Genomic DNA, 18,122 nt, shown 5'->3' on the forward strand with positions numbered 1-18,122 from the left:
AACTCTCAGTTAGGTGTTCTTTCCCTGCAGATTAGCTGTCTACGTGACACAGGGCTTTGAGATCTCTCGCAGTATGGCATGTGCACAGATGTTATCTTTTCTGACCCTCACGCTTGTTTACAGAAGTGGTCTGCATGCACACGCTGGCTCACTCTCTTTGCTCTGTCACATATGCATGCACAGCTAAAACCTCACCAAGACAAGGAGGCTCAGTTTGCTTGTATTTTTTTTTAATTGTTGCACAACAGGAACAAATGAGTATGTCACTTTAAACTGAGACCACTTAGCCCATACAGACAGATTTGGCGTCTTTGTGCTTCCAGGGACAGGCCAGAATTCCATAGTGATCCCACTGTTCTCTCTCCCCCCACCCGCCCCTCCAGGCCCCGTCAGCCTCCACCCACCTCTTCTTCCACCCCCTCTTGAGATTTGCTTAGTGTTTGCCTGCCTCTGTTTTTGTGGCTGGTAACCAGCAAAAGAATGGAATGGATTTAATGATTTGTTGGCTGCACTGCCAGTATGATTAAGTCAATAAAGCTGCAAGCTGAAAACAGGCAGTGTAGTTACAGTATATGACTTTAACCTTGTTAATGCATGTTTACGTCCTCCTGCCCACTGCAGAGCCATACATTGCATAAAGAAGATCAGATCAATCTTTAACCCATTAAATAATTCATAAAGTGAGAGCAGACATCAGCTACTTGCAGATCAGTAACCATAGGGTCAGCAATAACTTTGGTTCCCTGGACCATATCCAGCATGTTTAAACTATGGTGATGTCATCAGGCAAGCTGCTAACCTTAATCATTTGTAGGCGAACAAAGGGACGTTAACTGTTGGCGTGCAATGTCTTTTTTGTGAAAGGAGCGCTTGTAAAGGCTCAGGCCTCAAATAGAAGATGGAAATCTTCCCAGACATCCCAAGATGCTGGATTATTTTGTGTCACTTTGTATATTTAAAAACCACACACCTCAAAACCATAAGGGTAAAAATGTCAAGGACACCTCAGTGCCTTAGGCACTCAAGTCTAATTTTCATAAGTGGCTGAAGCCATAACAGCAGCACTGCCGAAAGAACTGAGACTTTGGTTGTTGAGCTGGAAGGGGCGCAGCCAAACATAGGTTTGAGTTTCAAGTCAAATGCCCCAGGTTAGGTAGGTTAAAGCAGCTCCAAAGGCTTGTTTGCTCAGTGTCTGGTCCATGGCACTTTCTTTTCTGTACCTATGGTGTCTTTGTAGTTGAGTATCGGAACTAGGACTTGGAAGTTTTCAACTGCAGCACAGATTCCTTCTGTGAGCTTGGACAAATCACTCAATGTATCCGTTCATCAGTATCTCCAAATAGAAGATAATCGTCTTCCAACTGGTAATGACCTTTATGCCAGCTGCTGGAGTGCGGCATGTCTGGGGCACACACACACCGAGTATGCCCACTGCCATGCCCTCTAGAACCAAGATGTTTCTTTCTCTGGGTGCAAACCTCAGTTGCCTGTTTTGGGCACCTTCAAGTCCCCTGTATATAACCCCATGTCATGACATTGAGACCAGTTGCAGAGAAAAAGAATTAGTCTCCTCTACAACCTCTGAGTGAGAGTTGACTTTTAGCTCGAGCAGTAAAGGCTCATGCACTAAGCTCCACAGGTCCCAGGTTTGATTCCACTGGCTGGTGATTACATGTGCAACACAGGAGCTTTGCATAAGGAGAAGCTTGCTCTGTGTTTAAACTTGTAAAATAAGGAAAAAATTATTTGGGTTAGAATTTTCAAAGTTAGCTAAAGAAGTCAAGAAACTGACATCCACTGAATTATAATGGCAACTGAATTCCTAACTCCTTGATGTATCGTTGAAAAATTGCAGCTCATGTGTAGTCACAGAGAGGTAGCCATGTTAGTGTGTATCTTCACAAACCAAAAAGCAGTCCTGTAGCACTTTAAAGACTAACAACATAATGTGTTAGGTGATGAGCTTTCATGGGACAGACCCATTTCTTCAGATCTGTCCCATGAAAGCTCATCACCTAATAAATCATTTTGTTAAGCTCATGTGTAGTTTAATGTATTTTCAAATCTTCCCTCTGACATTATACGTGTATATATTTCCACAAGCATATCCATACTTCTGGATCCAGAAGTTCATTTGCATATGCAAATAAGACTGTTAAATACTTGTGCACATAACTGTGGTACTTACACGCACATGAAATTGCAGGACAAAGTTTCAAACCAAGCCTACATCATATGCATGTATTTACAGGTAGAGCTGTCAGTCATAGAAAGCCAGGCAGGTAAGGCAGCAAAATACTCTTGTAAGCCAGATCAGAGCATATCTCACAATCCAGTAGGCAAGCCCAGAAGCTGAATTTTTCCAGATCCTCCCAGTGAGTTTGAGATCAGAATCCGGACCCAGTGTCAGTGTGCTGATACCTGTTTACGCTATCAGGAGCTAGGAATTAAGAACTAACCCCCAGGAGTTAGTGCTGATTCCTCCAGTTATTTAACTCTTTTCTGTTGCTTTCTGGGTTGTACTGGTCAGGACTCTTACATTAATTTGCCTTGTGTGGTTTTGCAGTAGAGAGCTGCAGCCTCCGATCAGGAGTAGGTGCCCCGGAATTGACAGGATCTGATTTGAGATCTGATTTGAGAAAAAAATAATCCGTGTTAATTCTTATTAAATTTTATCTTAGGATTTTCTGTTATGCATCTGAAAATCCTTCCTTCCCAGTCTCTTTATTTCCATAAATGAACTCATATTCACCCAGGGATGCTTTATTAGCACTGCACCCACCACAGGGTTATATTTTGCAGCTGGTAATTTTTGTGCATTGACTGTGAGGGGCCAGGGTGTCCCTGCTTGATGGAGTAAGGAGGTGCTCAAAGCATATGCTTATACTGAAGGGGGAGGTCCCAATTTCTGACCCATAGCTAATATCCTACATGTCAGATGAAGCTACCAAGGATTCCTGAGCTACAGCTTGAAATGCTTCAGTTATCTACAAATAAAAACGATTAATTGCTTTTAGAATGTGTCCTGCAGTGGTTAAATAATGAGATTCTTGTTCATGTATTTGTACATCAGCCTGTTTTGAGGTGGGGGGAGAATTCTGAAGTGGGAAAATTATATCAAATTAGTGGGGATATTTACAGGAAGGCATAAAGAACTGTCAGTCGTGGAAAGCAGCATTTTATGTTCTTGTCCCAGATGACCTTGCTCCAAGGACAAATCAGAGCTTGATGAAATGAAGCTGCAGATGGCTAGTGATCTCAACTCTGTAATAATGAAATGACACAAGAAAAAAAAATGAGCCTCTCCAGTTTGTAAATACAATCTGAATGGAAGGAGAAAAGGCATTTTGAAGGGAAGATTGAGTTGCTTGGCTATTGCATTTGAGGTCTGGGTGTCTTCATAAATATTTCTCTTGATTTTTTTAATTAGTGGCCCTTGTACATTAATAGTCAATATGGCCATATTTGTTGCTATTTTTAGATATTAGAACCTTTGCTATGACTTTGCATAAAAGGTCACAGCCTATTTATTATCAATTGTTTTAGTCTAGTGTTTCTTATTGTTGGGACTCTTTTAGTACAGGAGCATTTGAAATCTGATTTGACCAATGACGTAGAGCATGGTAGGTCCTCTGGTTTGGAAGGAAGGGCTGAAAATGGGTAAGACATTTAAAAGTGGATGCTGCTCATATGTGTAAACTGTATAATATTAAAAAACTATTAACTTCCCAAAACGGAACAATTCAAAAACGTCTTTTACCTCACTCTATATTGATTTGGTAGAAGTATGTAAAAGTGGTGGAGAGCTCCAGTATTTGGCAGGTGAAGGATTAAATTTCCCCCTAAATGCTAAATTTTGTGACTTGCACCATCTGGTCCTTTCCCCCCACAATTTAATATCTATATTCAGCATCCATCTTCCATGGCTGCTCCTGTTTTGCATTCAGCTATAGTGACTCCTCTGAATCTTACCAACATGTCTGTTAGAGAGTGCACCTCTCCCTAATGTGTGGATTACTTGAGTTGAACAGTACTTTGTAGAGGTGAGCTGTTGCAGTTTTTCACGGGGAATAGTGCAGCCTTCTAGGGACAAGCAGAAAAGGCTATACTAGCCAAAACTGGATTCAGCAAATGCAGTTTTAGCTTATCTCACTGAATTGAGAGGTGAGCTGCCTTGGCGGGAAGGAGAGTGCATTGTCCAGGTTTGGAGAATCATGGCAGCCAGAACAAGCCAAATATAAATATTTTAGTCTTTTGCGGAATATTCGGTTTTAGACTTTGTAGGGAATGTAGAGCTGCAGGAAGAGAGAGAGCGAGCGTGCGTGCGTGTGTGTGTGTGTGTGTGTGTGTGTGTGTGTGTGTGTGTGCGTGTGTGTGTGTGTGTGTGTAAAAGGCAGATAAATGTGTTAGAAAGGGTGGAGAACAATAGACCCCACTCAAAATGAGTAAGAATCTGAGAACTGTGACTTGAAAGCAGAAGTCCAGGTGAAATAGTATGTGTGTCCTGCAGATGCCCTGTGATTGGGTCTGTGGCAGAGCCTTTCCTACCATTCCTAAACTGCTTCCATAAGAGCCCACCGCCAGTCTTGCTGTTGTCCTTCACTTGGGGTGGTGGAATGCAGAAGTTCGTCTTCCAAGACTGCCAGTAATGATGCTCTGGAAACCTGCCAGTAGGGGTGTCTGCACCAAGGGTTTGATTGGCCGTCCATTCCATCCTCTCCTAGAAGATAGGGAGTCACTTTTGATAGTGCTGTTCCCACGCCAACTCTAAGGCTTTCTTACACTGCAGTGCCCTGGGGTTTATGCATCCCCTTGTTACACTGAGTGTTCCAACTGTCTAATAAGTGAAACACTGGTTATATTCCTGAACTAGGCTCCTGTGCTCCTTCCTGCTACAATATGATGTTCATTAAAACACCCTATTAGCATGACCTCAGATAGGCCTGATAAAGCACACCGTTTCCCATATGAAGTAAAACAACCCCTACGATCACTTGTCACAGGTTTTACATGTCGTTTTTTTTGTTCTGCTGACGAAAACCAGCTGGAGGAAAAAACGTGGCAAAATCATTGATAAAAGTTTTCACTAATGTGATTAACTGATTTTGGAAGGGGGAATTGACCTGAATTTCCATTCCATTTAAAGCCGGGGCACAGCTAAAAACAGAATTACGGATATTTCTCTTTTGAGCAGCGTGCCACGTAACAGCAGCTAAAAGAAATTGAGTGTATTTTCTGTTTTACTTGGCCAAGACAGTCCCTGGTGTAGTTGAGAACCAGGTATAGTGATCTTGACATTGCTTCCATCAACGGAGGGTTAGCAGTGTGTGAGGCAAAGCATGCCAATGCTGTAAGAACAGAAGAAAGAACTTAAAAGACCTTCCCCCCCGCTTTTTTTTTACAAAACTGTATACCCCTGGATCACTTACAGTCTTCAAACAAAGCTCTTTCCTGACTGACAGCCCCTGAGATAAGCCTAGAAACTTGAGTCTGATAGTATTTCCCGCAGTTGTATATCAAATAAACGGGTGGAAGATGAAAAAAGAAAAGATCCATTGAGCTACACGGTTTGTTTTATCCGTGCTTGTATGTTGTGTTAAAACAAACAAACCGGAAGGGAGCAAATAAAGCTTCAGAAGATGTCTGCACTAAAAGGGTCAGTTTTATCTTGAAGTGCATCTTTGAAATGGAGGGAGAATGGGGGTGGAGGTAGTAGAAGAAAGGGAGGGAAAGGAAGACATCTATCCCTGGAGGGCAAATGTAAAGTCATATTAAAGGCAACAAATAGGGTGTGTAATCTGTGTGTGCTGATTTAATGTTAGTGGCCATGGCATGTTCGAGCATCAGTTTTAAATCCTGTAACATGCAAATGCTGCCAAGGCATGGGGGGGGATGGGTGCAGAGGAGGGGAGAAAGGAGGGTTTTTTATGATACTAAGAGAGCCACATCTCAACCCAATATGTGTAACTTTTAATATTGGCTTAGATTAGCACGTCAGGAAGAATTGGTAGCAGCTGCATAGTCCAAGGCTTTCACCAGGATTTTCCTTTTTAAAAACATCTCTATGCCTCTCAAGAATACCAGGCAGAGGGAACACCAGGCATTGGTTCTTTATGGATCCTGCAGCTGAACTGAACAAGCAATTCTCACTGCAGTATAGCTGGATGCACGGGACAACAATAGAAGCTGGCTCTAATTTAATTTTTATATTATTTGTCTTGGCAGAGTTTTAGGAGCCCCAGTCACAGACCAAGGCTCTTTTGTGCTAGGAGCTGTACAGACATAAAAAGATGGCTGTTGCCTCAGAGCATTTGTAAGACAGACTGACAGACATGAGAGCACAAGGATACAGTAAAGCCACAGTCTGAAGCCAACATGCCTCTACATGTCCATCGTGCAGTACAGAAGGAAACTCTTCCCTGTTTTGGATCACACGATGATTATACTGGTCCCTTTTGATCTCTGAATCTGCAAGGTTGCCCCTCCGAATACTGTTAAAAAACAAGCTCAAGAAGCTTCATGACCTCCTGCCAGGTCAGAAATTTACCTCATTCTCCCCATGTTACAGACGTGAGCTGAGGACAGGGGGTATGTCTACACTGCCAGTACAAACCTGCAGCTGGCCCACGCCAGCTGACGTGGGCTTGGGCAAAGGGGCCATTTTTAACTGCAGTTTAGAAGTTTGGGCTGGAAGCCAACTCTAGCACCATGTAGTTAAACGTCATAGAATCATAGACTCCTAGGACTGGAAGGGACCTTAGGAGGTCATCTAGTCCAGCCCCCTGCCTAAAGCAGGATCAACCCCAACTAAATCATCCTCTTAGCTCAAGACCAGGAGCCCAAGTCAGCGGGCACAGGCCAGCTGTGTGTGTCTAACAGCAGTACAGACATACCCAGAGAGGTTGTCTGAGTAGCCCAGGCCTTGCAGTGAGTCAGGAGCACAGCCAGAAATAGAACTGTTGGGGAATTTTGTGGCAGTGTCTCTTCTATTCTAATTTGGTAGAATACTGCTCGTTTGTAACTACTTCACAGTTAATTGTCTTTGGCTCAAAAAGCTTCTTAGTCATTCGCACGCCAGTTTTTCTTCCCTCACCCCCACGTTAATAGCAAAGAGGTCTGATCTGTGCTGCCTGTTTACTTTTGCATTTTGGCTGTATCTTCTTTGGCACAGTAGTGACACTTCTACATGTATTTCTTCTTGGGGAGCTGCAATTCCGGATTTAGCTGCAAGCCCCACTTCTAGAAGAGGGACTATTTCTCAGACTAGCCGTGTCTTCCACAAAGGAAGGGACGTAAAGCTCAGGCCCTGTGGGCGTTTGGAATCCAATGCCCTTCCATTCTTCTGCCACTGGTTACTTCTGAGGTGCACAGTCTTCATGAGCCAGCCAAATAGCCACTGTTCTGTGTGAGGCTGGCTCTATTTCTCACCATAGCTCTGCTGTGACCTGGTCATCGGTTAACCACAAAGAATTCCCTTCTGATTAGTCCATCTGTTAACTGTTCCAATTCACATGAGTTGGCTTTATTAGAAGGGTCTGTAATATAATGCTCGGTGGCCTCACTTGGCAGTTTATTCCTTGTAAAGTAAACGTGCCTCTCCAAGAGCCACTTTTCTGCAGATTGCTGTCTGGTGGACATTTTCAATGACCTTATCCCACCATTTGTAGGCTCCTTCATGCCCTCGTTGAAATGTATTGTAGATCTTCACTAGCAGTGATCTTAACGCAGAACATTTTAAAATGGAAGTTGCTTTAATGCTCTGTTCCTTAGAGTTCCGCCATGGGAGCGGAAGGGCAAATGGGGGACTGATGAATGAAACAAGTGCTTTCAAATGTTTTTGTAAAAAAGCAGCAACTACTTTGGATTGAGGTTGAAGGGAGTTTTGCCCATCCATCCAGCGTGACTGGGCACCTCCAGATGCCATTGGAGGAAGATAAAGTTATTATTAGTAAGGGTGAAATGACCTGTAAATTTCTTCCAGGTACTGTCCTATCACAGCCTCTTGCCTGCTTTTGCCAGAGCTGCACCCTGGGGCGCAGCCGCTAACTTTCACCTCTGATTGTTAGACTTCTGTTGGACAGTTTGTTAATGAAGACTCATGTAGAAAGAAGAACTGTAGCTTTGCAGAGTCTCACCCAAGTGAGTATGTGTGTGATACTGGAGAAAAAGCCGAAAGCTGGAGTTTCTGAAATGCAGTCACATGATTAACATGGCTAGTTGGCCTATGCACTGACTGTGATGTTTTCAGGTTTTCAGAAGTGTGTATGTGCTATCTTGTGAATGTGGGCCCAGGTCCAGCAAAGCACTTAAGCATGTGCTTAGCTTTCAGCACGCGCATCGTCTCCAGTGGGATTGTTCCTGGCTTTTGAGTTAAGCACACAAGTAAATGCTTTGCTGGATCAGAGCCATAATTTGTGCTACTATATTCTCAGCTGCAGGAATCAACCCTGTTGCATATGCATACGTGTAGTTCCAATGCTGTTTTTGCTTGTGAATAGCTGGTGGTGTGTCTGACCCATCAGTGATGGGGTCCACAAAGACCTGGTTTGTTTTCTCCCCCGCAGGTGTAATGGTTATACCTGAGCATTGACGCTGAGTGTACAAAACATGCCTGAAAAATTACTCTTGCTGTCTAGCTCCTAACACTAGTGCACAGTGCTGGGTCCCTGTCCACCATCTCTTAGCGTCATTCCCATCTCCAACAGAAACGGCCACCTTGGAAAAGCCACTGGGTACTGCAGAGCTCGGAAACTCCTGTGTGACAGTTTGCCTAGCAACAAAACCACAGGCTTTCAACATTTCCCCACTCCTTTGAATGTGCTGTTCAGTTACAGATTCTACTGATGTGATGTTTTAATTTGAGTTCTGGAGCGAGAGAAAAGCTGGTATGTGTCATGAAAAACACAACAAGGATTTTGTGACGGCACAGCAGGCATTTCTGACTTGGGATGTAACCCATAAGTCGCTAAATCCACCCCTGCATGTGTGAACACCTGGGGCTGTGGTCTCTGTCTTTGAATTTAAAATCCTGCCCCACATGCTATCTCCCTGTAATTTTAAAAAAAGGGGATAGCCCGCAGCAGGGCCCTATTCAGGTTATGGCTTGTTTGGCTTGGCCTTAGCATGGGAAGTGATTTTTCTTGAGAAGTGATGAGAAGCAAAAATGTTTGAAGTTCATTAACCTTTAATACAGATAGCAGCATCCTTTAGACCACATGCAAGAGCTATTCTTAGTCATGACACTTGCATGGTTATTTTCTACTCTAAGAGAATGCAGTAGTTCCCACTAGTGGTGAAAATAGAGATTTTTTTTAAGCTCATCCTAAACATCAGCTATAAAATGAAAGGCTCCGAATTCCCTGCTTCTTTTCCTTTTTTGTGTGCCTGATTTTTTCCCCCCAGGAAAAAAATATATATATGTTATTTTTCTTTTGCAGCTAATTAACACTTCTCCCCAATGTAGCAACCTAGTCTGAGTATTTGCAAATGAACTTGGCTGATTGTCTTTCTTGCAGCAAAATCCTGTCTCGTCAGACCATTCTGCTGCAGCTCAAGAGCTGCAATTAGTAATGTGATTTCCCCTTCTTTACCATTAATAATATGGTGAAACCAATATTATTTTCCTAATGAGATTTAGGAGAAATTAGAATGAGGTGGACGCGATTAGTTTAAAAAAAAAAAAGACTTTAAATGTTATGACTTGTTAATGCAATAGCCTTAAGCAGAACAGAATGATTGGCCTTGCACTAAATTCGTTCGCTTCAGTAAGCGCAGACCCTCTGCACGCAACAAGACAAGTTGGGAGGAAATTGGCTACATGGCAGGGATTTTAGTGATATGAACATTTCAGTGTTTTTCATGTGTAGAGTACACAAACTGAATCCCTGCTCTTTCAAACATTCCCCCTAGAGGCAATCCATATTATTCAAAGCTTAACTGTGGACACAGAATAATATCTGACGTGAAAGCTGAACACTAGCTTTGCGTGAACTTTTGTATTTATATCAGGAGTAAATCGTATTTACTTCTCCCCGTGCATGGGAGGGACAAGAGAAGAGGAACAGTGTCCGGCAGGATTGTCAGCAAGACAGCAGTAATAATGTCTGGTCTTGTGAGACGGCCCATGAATAGGAATGATAATGAGACCAGTGATGAGTTGCAGGTTTGTGTCTTTTCATGAATTATCTCACAGGCATTTACATTTCATCAATTGTGGTTTTGCATAATAGACCTAAGTGCTGCAACAAAAAGGAGGCACCATAAAAGTGAGTAATTTCAGCGACCTTTTTGGTAATCTCTCCTATTTTTAAAACACGGATCTGTCTCCAAGTGACCCAGGCAATCCCTTCTAGTGAAACCATGGCAAAAGGCGTCCCTGTTCTGACAGCCGGGCGTTTAACAAACACCTTCCAACGTTTCCTTCAGGTCACTCCGAACCATCACTTGTATCCTGTTTGCTCATTGTCAGATGTTAAAAGGCTACAATCATTTACTTCTTGCTTATCTTCTGATAACATTGATTCTCGAACAAAGGATGTGGGCTTCCAGTCTGAAAACAAAGGAAACGCGGCCCCGTTAAGGACGCGGGATAGAATGTACATAATTCTCTCTGCCAATACTAACAAAACATCATAAATAATGTAAAGCTGGATGCTAAAATGGGGGATATATGGGTAGCTACTGTGCCTGGGTCTAGAGTTTGTTGGAGCGTTTCCCTGCTTTTCCGCCTCTTCAGTAAAGATGTGGCTTTTTCACTTATTTTTTTCTCCCCGATTACATGCCACCTCTGTAAAATGTTTTGGCTTTAATGTCTCTGACTTCCTCTCCCCTTCAGGTTCCGCTCCCAGAATCTTTGGGGGGTGCTGTGATTGTGATTAACGGCCTTCTGCATTTTCTCCTCTGTTCATTTTGGGTCAGATACTCAGAGGATGTAAATTGATATTGGTTTGTTATTGAGCACAATGGAGCAATGCTGCTTCCCACCAGCTGGGGATCTGGCTCCTTGATTCCAGTGCAGGAACGCTGATGGATGCCAGCTGGGGGCCTCTGGTTCTTCTTTCCACTGCATGTTAAGGTTCTTGCCGTGTTGCTAGATCATCCGAACCAGAAGCTTTCCCTTCTGAGGCTGGTCTCCCCAACTCCTCACCTTGCCTAAGTTTTCCCGCTCCTTTGTCCACTGTCTAGCCCCTGCTTTACTCCAGTTCACCTGTCTTCGTTTGTTAGCGTCAGGTTGGAGAATTCATGGAGAACACAGAGCTTGAGTCACATCCCTTCTGCCAGTTATACACCAATACAATGACTCCATTGTCCCTGGCTCACAGCTCCTGGGATCAAAGAACTTTGGATTAATCTTTGATCCTTCAAGTTTCTTCCTTTGTTGCTCCTCCGGAGTCAGAACAGACCATTGCTACTCATTCTGTCAGCCACAATGATGCAGGTTCAGGATGGGGCCACAGCTGGGCTGCAGGGGAGGGCACCAGTGGATGGGACAGAAGCGTCTGTTATGAACCCCCCCGCCAGCGAGACTGATTTTTTTTTTTCCTTTTTTATCTTTCTTGGCAGGATCAAAATCCTGGAATTGTCACCAGACTTCAGGAGCCAGGCACCATACCAAGCGGGGGCTCGGTTTCTGCACCAGCGACGGTGAATGGCTATACTATGAGGAACCATTTGCTGAAGCAGCAGATCATGAGACGGCAGCTATTGCAGGTTCGGCTTGTGTGCGTGTGCGGCGTCTGACATGTATATGCGGCCCACGTTCGAGTGGGAAGTGCTGCATGAGCAACGAGGGTTGCAGATTATTGCCGGAGTGGGGGAAGCCAACAGGCGGGGTCAGGCCATTGGGCCATGGAAACTTCTGTCTCTGAGAGAGGCCCCCACCAGTTGCGGCAGGAGGAGGGTGTTTGAGCATGTCCCTTGTCAGCCCCCTGGGAGTTGTGCACTTCCTGGTGGATTCTCGTGTGCCTCAGAGACTCGCCGTGGCCCTTTCATTGCCTTGGGTCTTTCCAAAGGCAAAGGTCTCCACTTACTGAGCCATTCTCATCACAGGCAAGTCCCAAGCAGAGTGGGAGCGAGCCCCCTTCAGCAGGTTTGGGTGCTTCTGTCCTTCCAGTAGGGCAGCTGTCCAGGGGAAGGGTGGGGACAAGAGACAGTAAAAAGGCACAAGTCCTGGCTTCCAGTGAGCCTCAGGAAACTGCCAGGATTGGAGTGATCAGACTCCTCCTCCAAAGAGGACAGTGTGGTGGGAACCTTCTTGAGGGAGATTTCCTCCCCAGCCTGTCCTGCACATGGTAGGTGGAGTGGGGACCGGTGGACGACTTCTTCCCAAGAACCTCTGCTCATTCCTAGCTGTCTGCCTCCTCTTTCTGCTTTTGCCTCCTTTCTGTCAAAACCTGACCCACACCTGTCTGGGCTGGAGTCGTGGGGCTCTCCTCCCAGTCCACACTGCGCTCTCATCTGAGTGGGTGTGGTCAGCGCTCTCGGTAGCATAGGCCAGTCATGCCGGAGAAGATGTCTCTGAAACATAAGGATAAATGCCTGGCATACAACTTGGCTCACTTTAGGCAGAGCCAATGATACCCTGATAAAGAGGGAGCTTCCCAGGGTTCTCTGTGTGGTTCCTCAATAGGTTGGGATTTAAAACAGGGATCGGGCCTACTGTGAAAATTGAGCCATCTTCCCAACACGCCCCCAGCCACCTTTGTCAGTCTGCTCCTGAAGGCTGCCCCATTTCTGTTCTGTCAAATGCTGTGCGAACCTTTCCAGTCCATCCCCAAGCTTCAAAGGCTGTGGGATGGCCCAGTGGATTCTGGGGAGATCCAAGGATCCCTGCAGCCTGGTCCCCTGAGGACAGTGGAAAAGGTACCAATAACTCCTGCAGGCCTTGATCAGGTTGAGCAGAAGCAAGGCGAGGTGAGGATAGAGCATCCCAGGGTGGGGTGAACAAAGTGGTCCCAGTGTCATTCCGGCTCCCCTGTAGATGTGGACCAGCTACAGAACTTTTGCCTAAGGCAGCCCCATACTTGGGCTCTGCTGAGACCTGCCGACGGGGGCAAAGGGCTAACTGCATAAACAGGGCAACCATCTCTCCTTGTTCCAAATACAGGACGGGGAGATATGTGGGGAGGGGCAGCTCCTCCAAGCCACAGGGAGCCGGGAAGGAGTGGGCAGCTGCCGATGCTCCCTGGAAGACCCAGGGAATCCGCAGCCGACGACGATCCCCGATCCCTGGGGAAGTGGCAGCTGCCCCCACTCCCCCTGCTTTCCCAAGGCTCAGGGAAGTGCTGGGGGTCGGCCCAAATACAGGACAATTAGTCCCTTTTAAAACATAAGTCGGGATGCCTGTTTGGCATCCCAAATATGGGACAGTCCCATCCAATATGGGATGGATGGTCACCGTACGCATAAAAGCCTGTTGTTTCAATGTGGCCCGGAGCAGCAGGCTGCCACCCCTGCTGCAGCAGCCGAGGCTGGGAGCTTTGGGAAACTCAATTCCATCTCTCCACCTGGCCTCTGAGAGCTGCCCCCCATCTGCCCCCCAGTGCCATGCTCTGGGCAGCGCTAAGAGCTGACTGTCCTTCGCCCCCCCGCCTTCCATTTGCGGGTCCGCCCCTTCTGGAAACGTGGAGCTCACACATGCGCACACACATGGCTCCCACGCCTGCAGTGGCTGTCAGCCCCACTGGCTCTGCAACTTAGAGGACACCTTTGCCAACTGTCTGGGATGCACATCTGAAGCACTTGTGTGTGTTTGTGTGGCTGCCCAGGTTGTTAGTGCCCAACTGGTCGCACTTCAGATGTCGGCTGTTGTTATTGTTCCTTGGGAGGCTGCCCTATGACAACTCTTTCTCTTGTTTTCCAGGAGAAGCAGAAACAAAACATGCTGGGAGTAGCATCGGAGCAGAGGAGTTCGTTTGCGCCCCAGCAGATCAATCAGTTTCAGGGTAAGGAGTGAAAATGCCAGGGCTCTTGTTAAGTGCAGGGCTCTGAATGATTCTGTGCACAGAAAGCAAAGGATTCTGCATGTTGTGGGATTCACCTGTTTTCTTATCACATAGTTAGTCACTGTGAGTGGGAATGGTGTGGAGAGGGACATTTAATGAAAGAGAGAAATCAAAGCAAAGAATTCTGTCTAAGATCTGCCGTGTTTTGGAGATACATGCACCCTTACTGTTTAACACGTGCCTCTTTTTATATCTAGCCGTGCCGCAGCCTATTCCTACGGACTGCGGTCAGCCCATGCCAGCTCCCCCACTCAGCCACCGCTTGATGCCATCCAACCCAGGCATACTTCAGACCCCCTTGGCCTCCGGAATTACTTCAACCACTGCGAACCAGAACAGTGGGACAATGGTCATGATGCCGCATAATCCTGGCAAACAGCAAGGGATTTTTCCACCCAATTCTGATTTTAACATCCCTCTGCGACCCAACCAAGCCTCGCTGGGCATGAGCTCAGGATGCCAAGCAGTTCACAGCCATGCTCCCGTCCGGCCAGGAATGACATTATCTAGCTTTAGCTCTAATTCCTTAACAAATCACTCAGCAGCTCAGCAACACTTAAGACAGCCAAATATGCCAAGAATTTCTACTGTCTATCCCAACGCATCTGCCCAGATGTGGACACCGACTGGGGTTTCAAGAATGCCAAATCAAAGCCAAATGGACACCAGCATGCAGCAGTTCTCTAGTAACCCTCTTGTCTCCAAACAGAACGTGAGACCGAATATGCCAGGTCAGCAGTTTTCCCACCAGGCGGTAGCACCCCCTAATCAGATTGCACCTGGAGTCCAGGTCAGACAGATGCAAAAACTAAACGTGGGACAGTCCAGCCAGGGCCTCGGCACGTTGAATAATCAGAACTTGAGACACAATTTAACCAGAGGACCATTGCCAGCTATGAATGTTATGAAATCCATGCCACAAGGCATGTCCAGTTTTAACCAGCTCAATCCTGCTCAAGGACTCTGCCCGCCAAGTTACCCCTCCGCGGGCCAGCTGTCGGGAACATTCAACAGAATGAGTACAGCTGCCGAGCTGCCGCAGTACGAGTTTGTGCCACAGCAGAGTAATTCGATCTTGTCTGGAAACTGCAGCGAGACTGACTTCATTGACTCCCTCATGAAGAACAGTAGCAACGACGAAGACTGGTTGAACAGTTTGACAATGATAGACGACATTTTGGGACAGCACGCTCAAAGCTCTGGGCATGTTTAGCTCATACGGAAGCAGACGGGCTTGTAAATAACAGAAGGGTGACTTTTAAAAGTAAAAATTAATCAACAAACAGCGCCTTCTCTTTCAATACAGACTGAATGGACGCGGCCATTTCTTTGCCTGCCTCAAAGTTTAATATTGGCAGTTTTTCAGATGACTGTATATATTTGAATATTTTGTAAATTATGTTTTCCTAAACATTAAATACAGAAGTATTTATACTTCTTTGCTAGACTGTTTGTAAATAAATCAATAGCATACATTTTTTTGTTTTGTTATAGGAATTTCATTATACCTTATTATAAATATGCAAATAATATTGTTAGTTTCAGTAATACTGTGTATTACAGCATAAAATACTTATGTTTTTGACATAACTTAACAGGTGAGCTAAGGTTGTCCGTGCAAACTGGCTAAACAGGAAACAAATATGGTAATTTATCTCCCTTGTCAAGAAAGAAGATCAAGGAGTTGCATTTTTTTTTTTTTAACTCTCAATTCGTTTTTTGCACCCATGCTGCAAACTGATCTTTGTGAGCAGATCCCATCAGAGCTTCATGGAGGTGGAGGGATTCACCCATAGATTATCTGATTGCAGGATTGCAGTAAAGTTTTTTGTTGGGATATAGTCTCCCATACGTTGATGAGTGTTGAATGCATTAATCGTCTAGCACTGAGTATATACTCCTAATAGTACAGTTAACACAGATTAGGTGACTACATGTTGCAATCAGTTGAGGAATTATGGTGTGAAATGAGCAACAGCCGAAAAGCAGACATCAGCCAAACATTGTAAAGCCCCCTTCTGGATGTATCATCGAAGAAAACAATTGTTCTGGTTTGCACAGCTCTGCCATGTATATTTGTAGTGTACAGGTGATTTGTTTCTGGTTTCAAGGCTTTTCATAATTTTCTGTTTTTAACGTGAGACTTTTTTCCTGCAGGGGAGAAGTCTGTCAACATGAATAGTTAATTTTTGATGTTTTTGTCAGCTACTATTGTTATATGTATATTTAAGTCTGTTTATAAAAGATCCACTGTACTGTAAACTTCTTAAAATGTTCATACTTTGTGTAATCATATTTTAATAGTCACATCATACTTTGCAATACATTTGTAATATAACATCAGCTTCATGCACAGAATGTTTTTTCTTCATACCATAATAAACTGCCAGGGGAAAACTGCATAGATTTTATGTTTTTACTTTATTAGAAGCAGCATTTTGTATCTGCAAACATTTGATTTGCATTATTTCACTCTTTTCCAGGATCCAAGAACATCTGAATACCTTGGATAAATGTATATATGCTATTGCTAGAAGTAATGAGGGAGAGGAAGAATTTAATTAAGCAGGCTAGAATTTCAAATTTTGGATAGTTTCCTATGCCAGATTTACCAACCCTTTCAGATGCAACTATAAATTGATCCAGACTAATCTGGTGTTTTATATGACATCTGGTCTATCCAGAAAATACACCTGTTCCACTTCAAAGAAAAGCCGTGCCCAGTGTAAAGCGGGTCTGGGCCATTGTGTAGATGTTGACTTGTTAGAAGCACACAATATTATCTCGTAATATATACGGTGAACATTTGTGTGTGTGTGTGTGTGAGAAACAGACAGACAGACAAAGCTGAGCAACTCCATGTAATTTAGATTGAGATGTAAGGCCTTATAGGAGAGCTCTAGATATAAAAAAGCTATTACTCCCTGCTCTGGGGAGGACATTAAAAAAAGAATTTCCATACCAAATGGGTCTTAAAATATACAAGTGAAGTTGTAGGTAAATCAGGTCCATTGAAACCAAATCTGAAAGGGCTGCAAAGCTTTTGGGAAAATAAAACCATGCAGTTAGGGAAGAACTTCGCAACCTCTCGGTGTGGGGATGGGGGATCGTTCCTACCAAAAAGCATGTAAGAAATTGAGCTGGGTGAGTCAAACTCTTGGAGCTCCCCTTTGTGAAATCTTCCCCAGATGATATTACTGGCAGGGGACATGGTTTGCCCTTGCAATGGCATAAGTATGTTTCCATTATGACGACGTGGATGATTTCACGTAAAACAATTTTTTAAAAATCAGATGATTTTTCTCCTTGTTTTTTAAATTTTTTTTTAACTTTATCATCTGGTACAATTAAAGTCACTGAAGGCAAGTCACCTTCCAGTTTTTCATCTCTGCAGAGTTTGAAATGCATGCAGCGGGGGAGGAAAAGGCAGGTGTGGAAAAATAACCATGTCTACTGGCCTGTAAGCAAAATCATCCCCTTGGTCTCAGGCTTTGTAGACACTTGTCTTCACACTGTAAGGCTGTGGCCACACTTGGCCAAAACTTTGAAGTGGCCATGCTAATGGCCAAATCAAAGGATACTAATGAAGCGCTGAAATAAATATTCAGTGCTTCATTATCATGCTGCCGACCGCAGCACTTCGAAAGTGCCTCTTTTAAACGTGTGCAGCTCAGCTACATGGGGGCGTCCTTTTCGAAAGGACCCTGCACGTTTTGAAATCCCCTTATTCCAGCTGCTAGGAATAAGGGGATTTCAAAATGTGCAGGATCCTTTCGAAAAGGGCCCCTGTGTGGCCGAGCCGCACATGTTCGAAAGCAGCACTTTCAAAGTGCCGCGGCTGGCAGCATGCTAATGAGGCGTTGAATATTCATTTCAGCACCTCATTAGTATTCTTAGCATTAGCATGGCCATTTCGAAGTTTTGGCCAACTGTGGCCACAGCCTGTCTATGCTGGGGCTAGCAGTGTCTATGCTGGGGCTTACATTGGCTTAATTACATTGCACAAACAAAGCAATGTAGCACTTTAAAGACTAACAAAATGATTTATTCGGTGATGAGCGTTCATGGGACAGACCCACTTCATCAGATCAATCTCATTTCCACCTCAGACTGACATTT

General features: G+C 44.6%; 1 protein-coding gene across 2 annotated transcripts in view; it reads left to right on the forward strand.

Moving 5' to 3' along the window:
* MAMLD1 (mastermind like domain containing 1) overlaps window positions 1–16,403 on the forward strand; it is a 385,137-nt gene extending 368,734 nt beyond the window's left edge. For both annotated transcript variants that reach the window (XM_075008014.1, XM_075008012.1), the window contains exons 3-5: window positions 11,563–11,709; window positions 13,862–13,943; window positions 14,201–16,403. In XM_075008014.1, the coding sequence (XP_074864115.1) occupies window positions 11,563–11,709; window positions 13,862–13,943; window positions 14,201–15,216 (1,245 nt within the window). In that variant the 3' untranslated portion in view covers window positions 15,217–16,403. The remainder of the gene's footprint in view (window positions 1–11,562; window positions 11,710–13,861; window positions 13,944–14,200) is intronic.
* Window positions 16,404–18,122: the final 1,719 nt, after the last annotated feature.

The sequence above is a fragment of the Carettochelys insculpta genome, chromosome 13 (assembly GCF_033958435.1).
Source record: "Carettochelys insculpta isolate YL-2023 chromosome 13, ASM3395843v1, whole genome shotgun sequence".
In the NCBI taxonomy this organism is placed as follows: Eukaryota; Metazoa; Chordata; order Testudines; family Carettochelyidae; genus Carettochelys; species Carettochelys insculpta.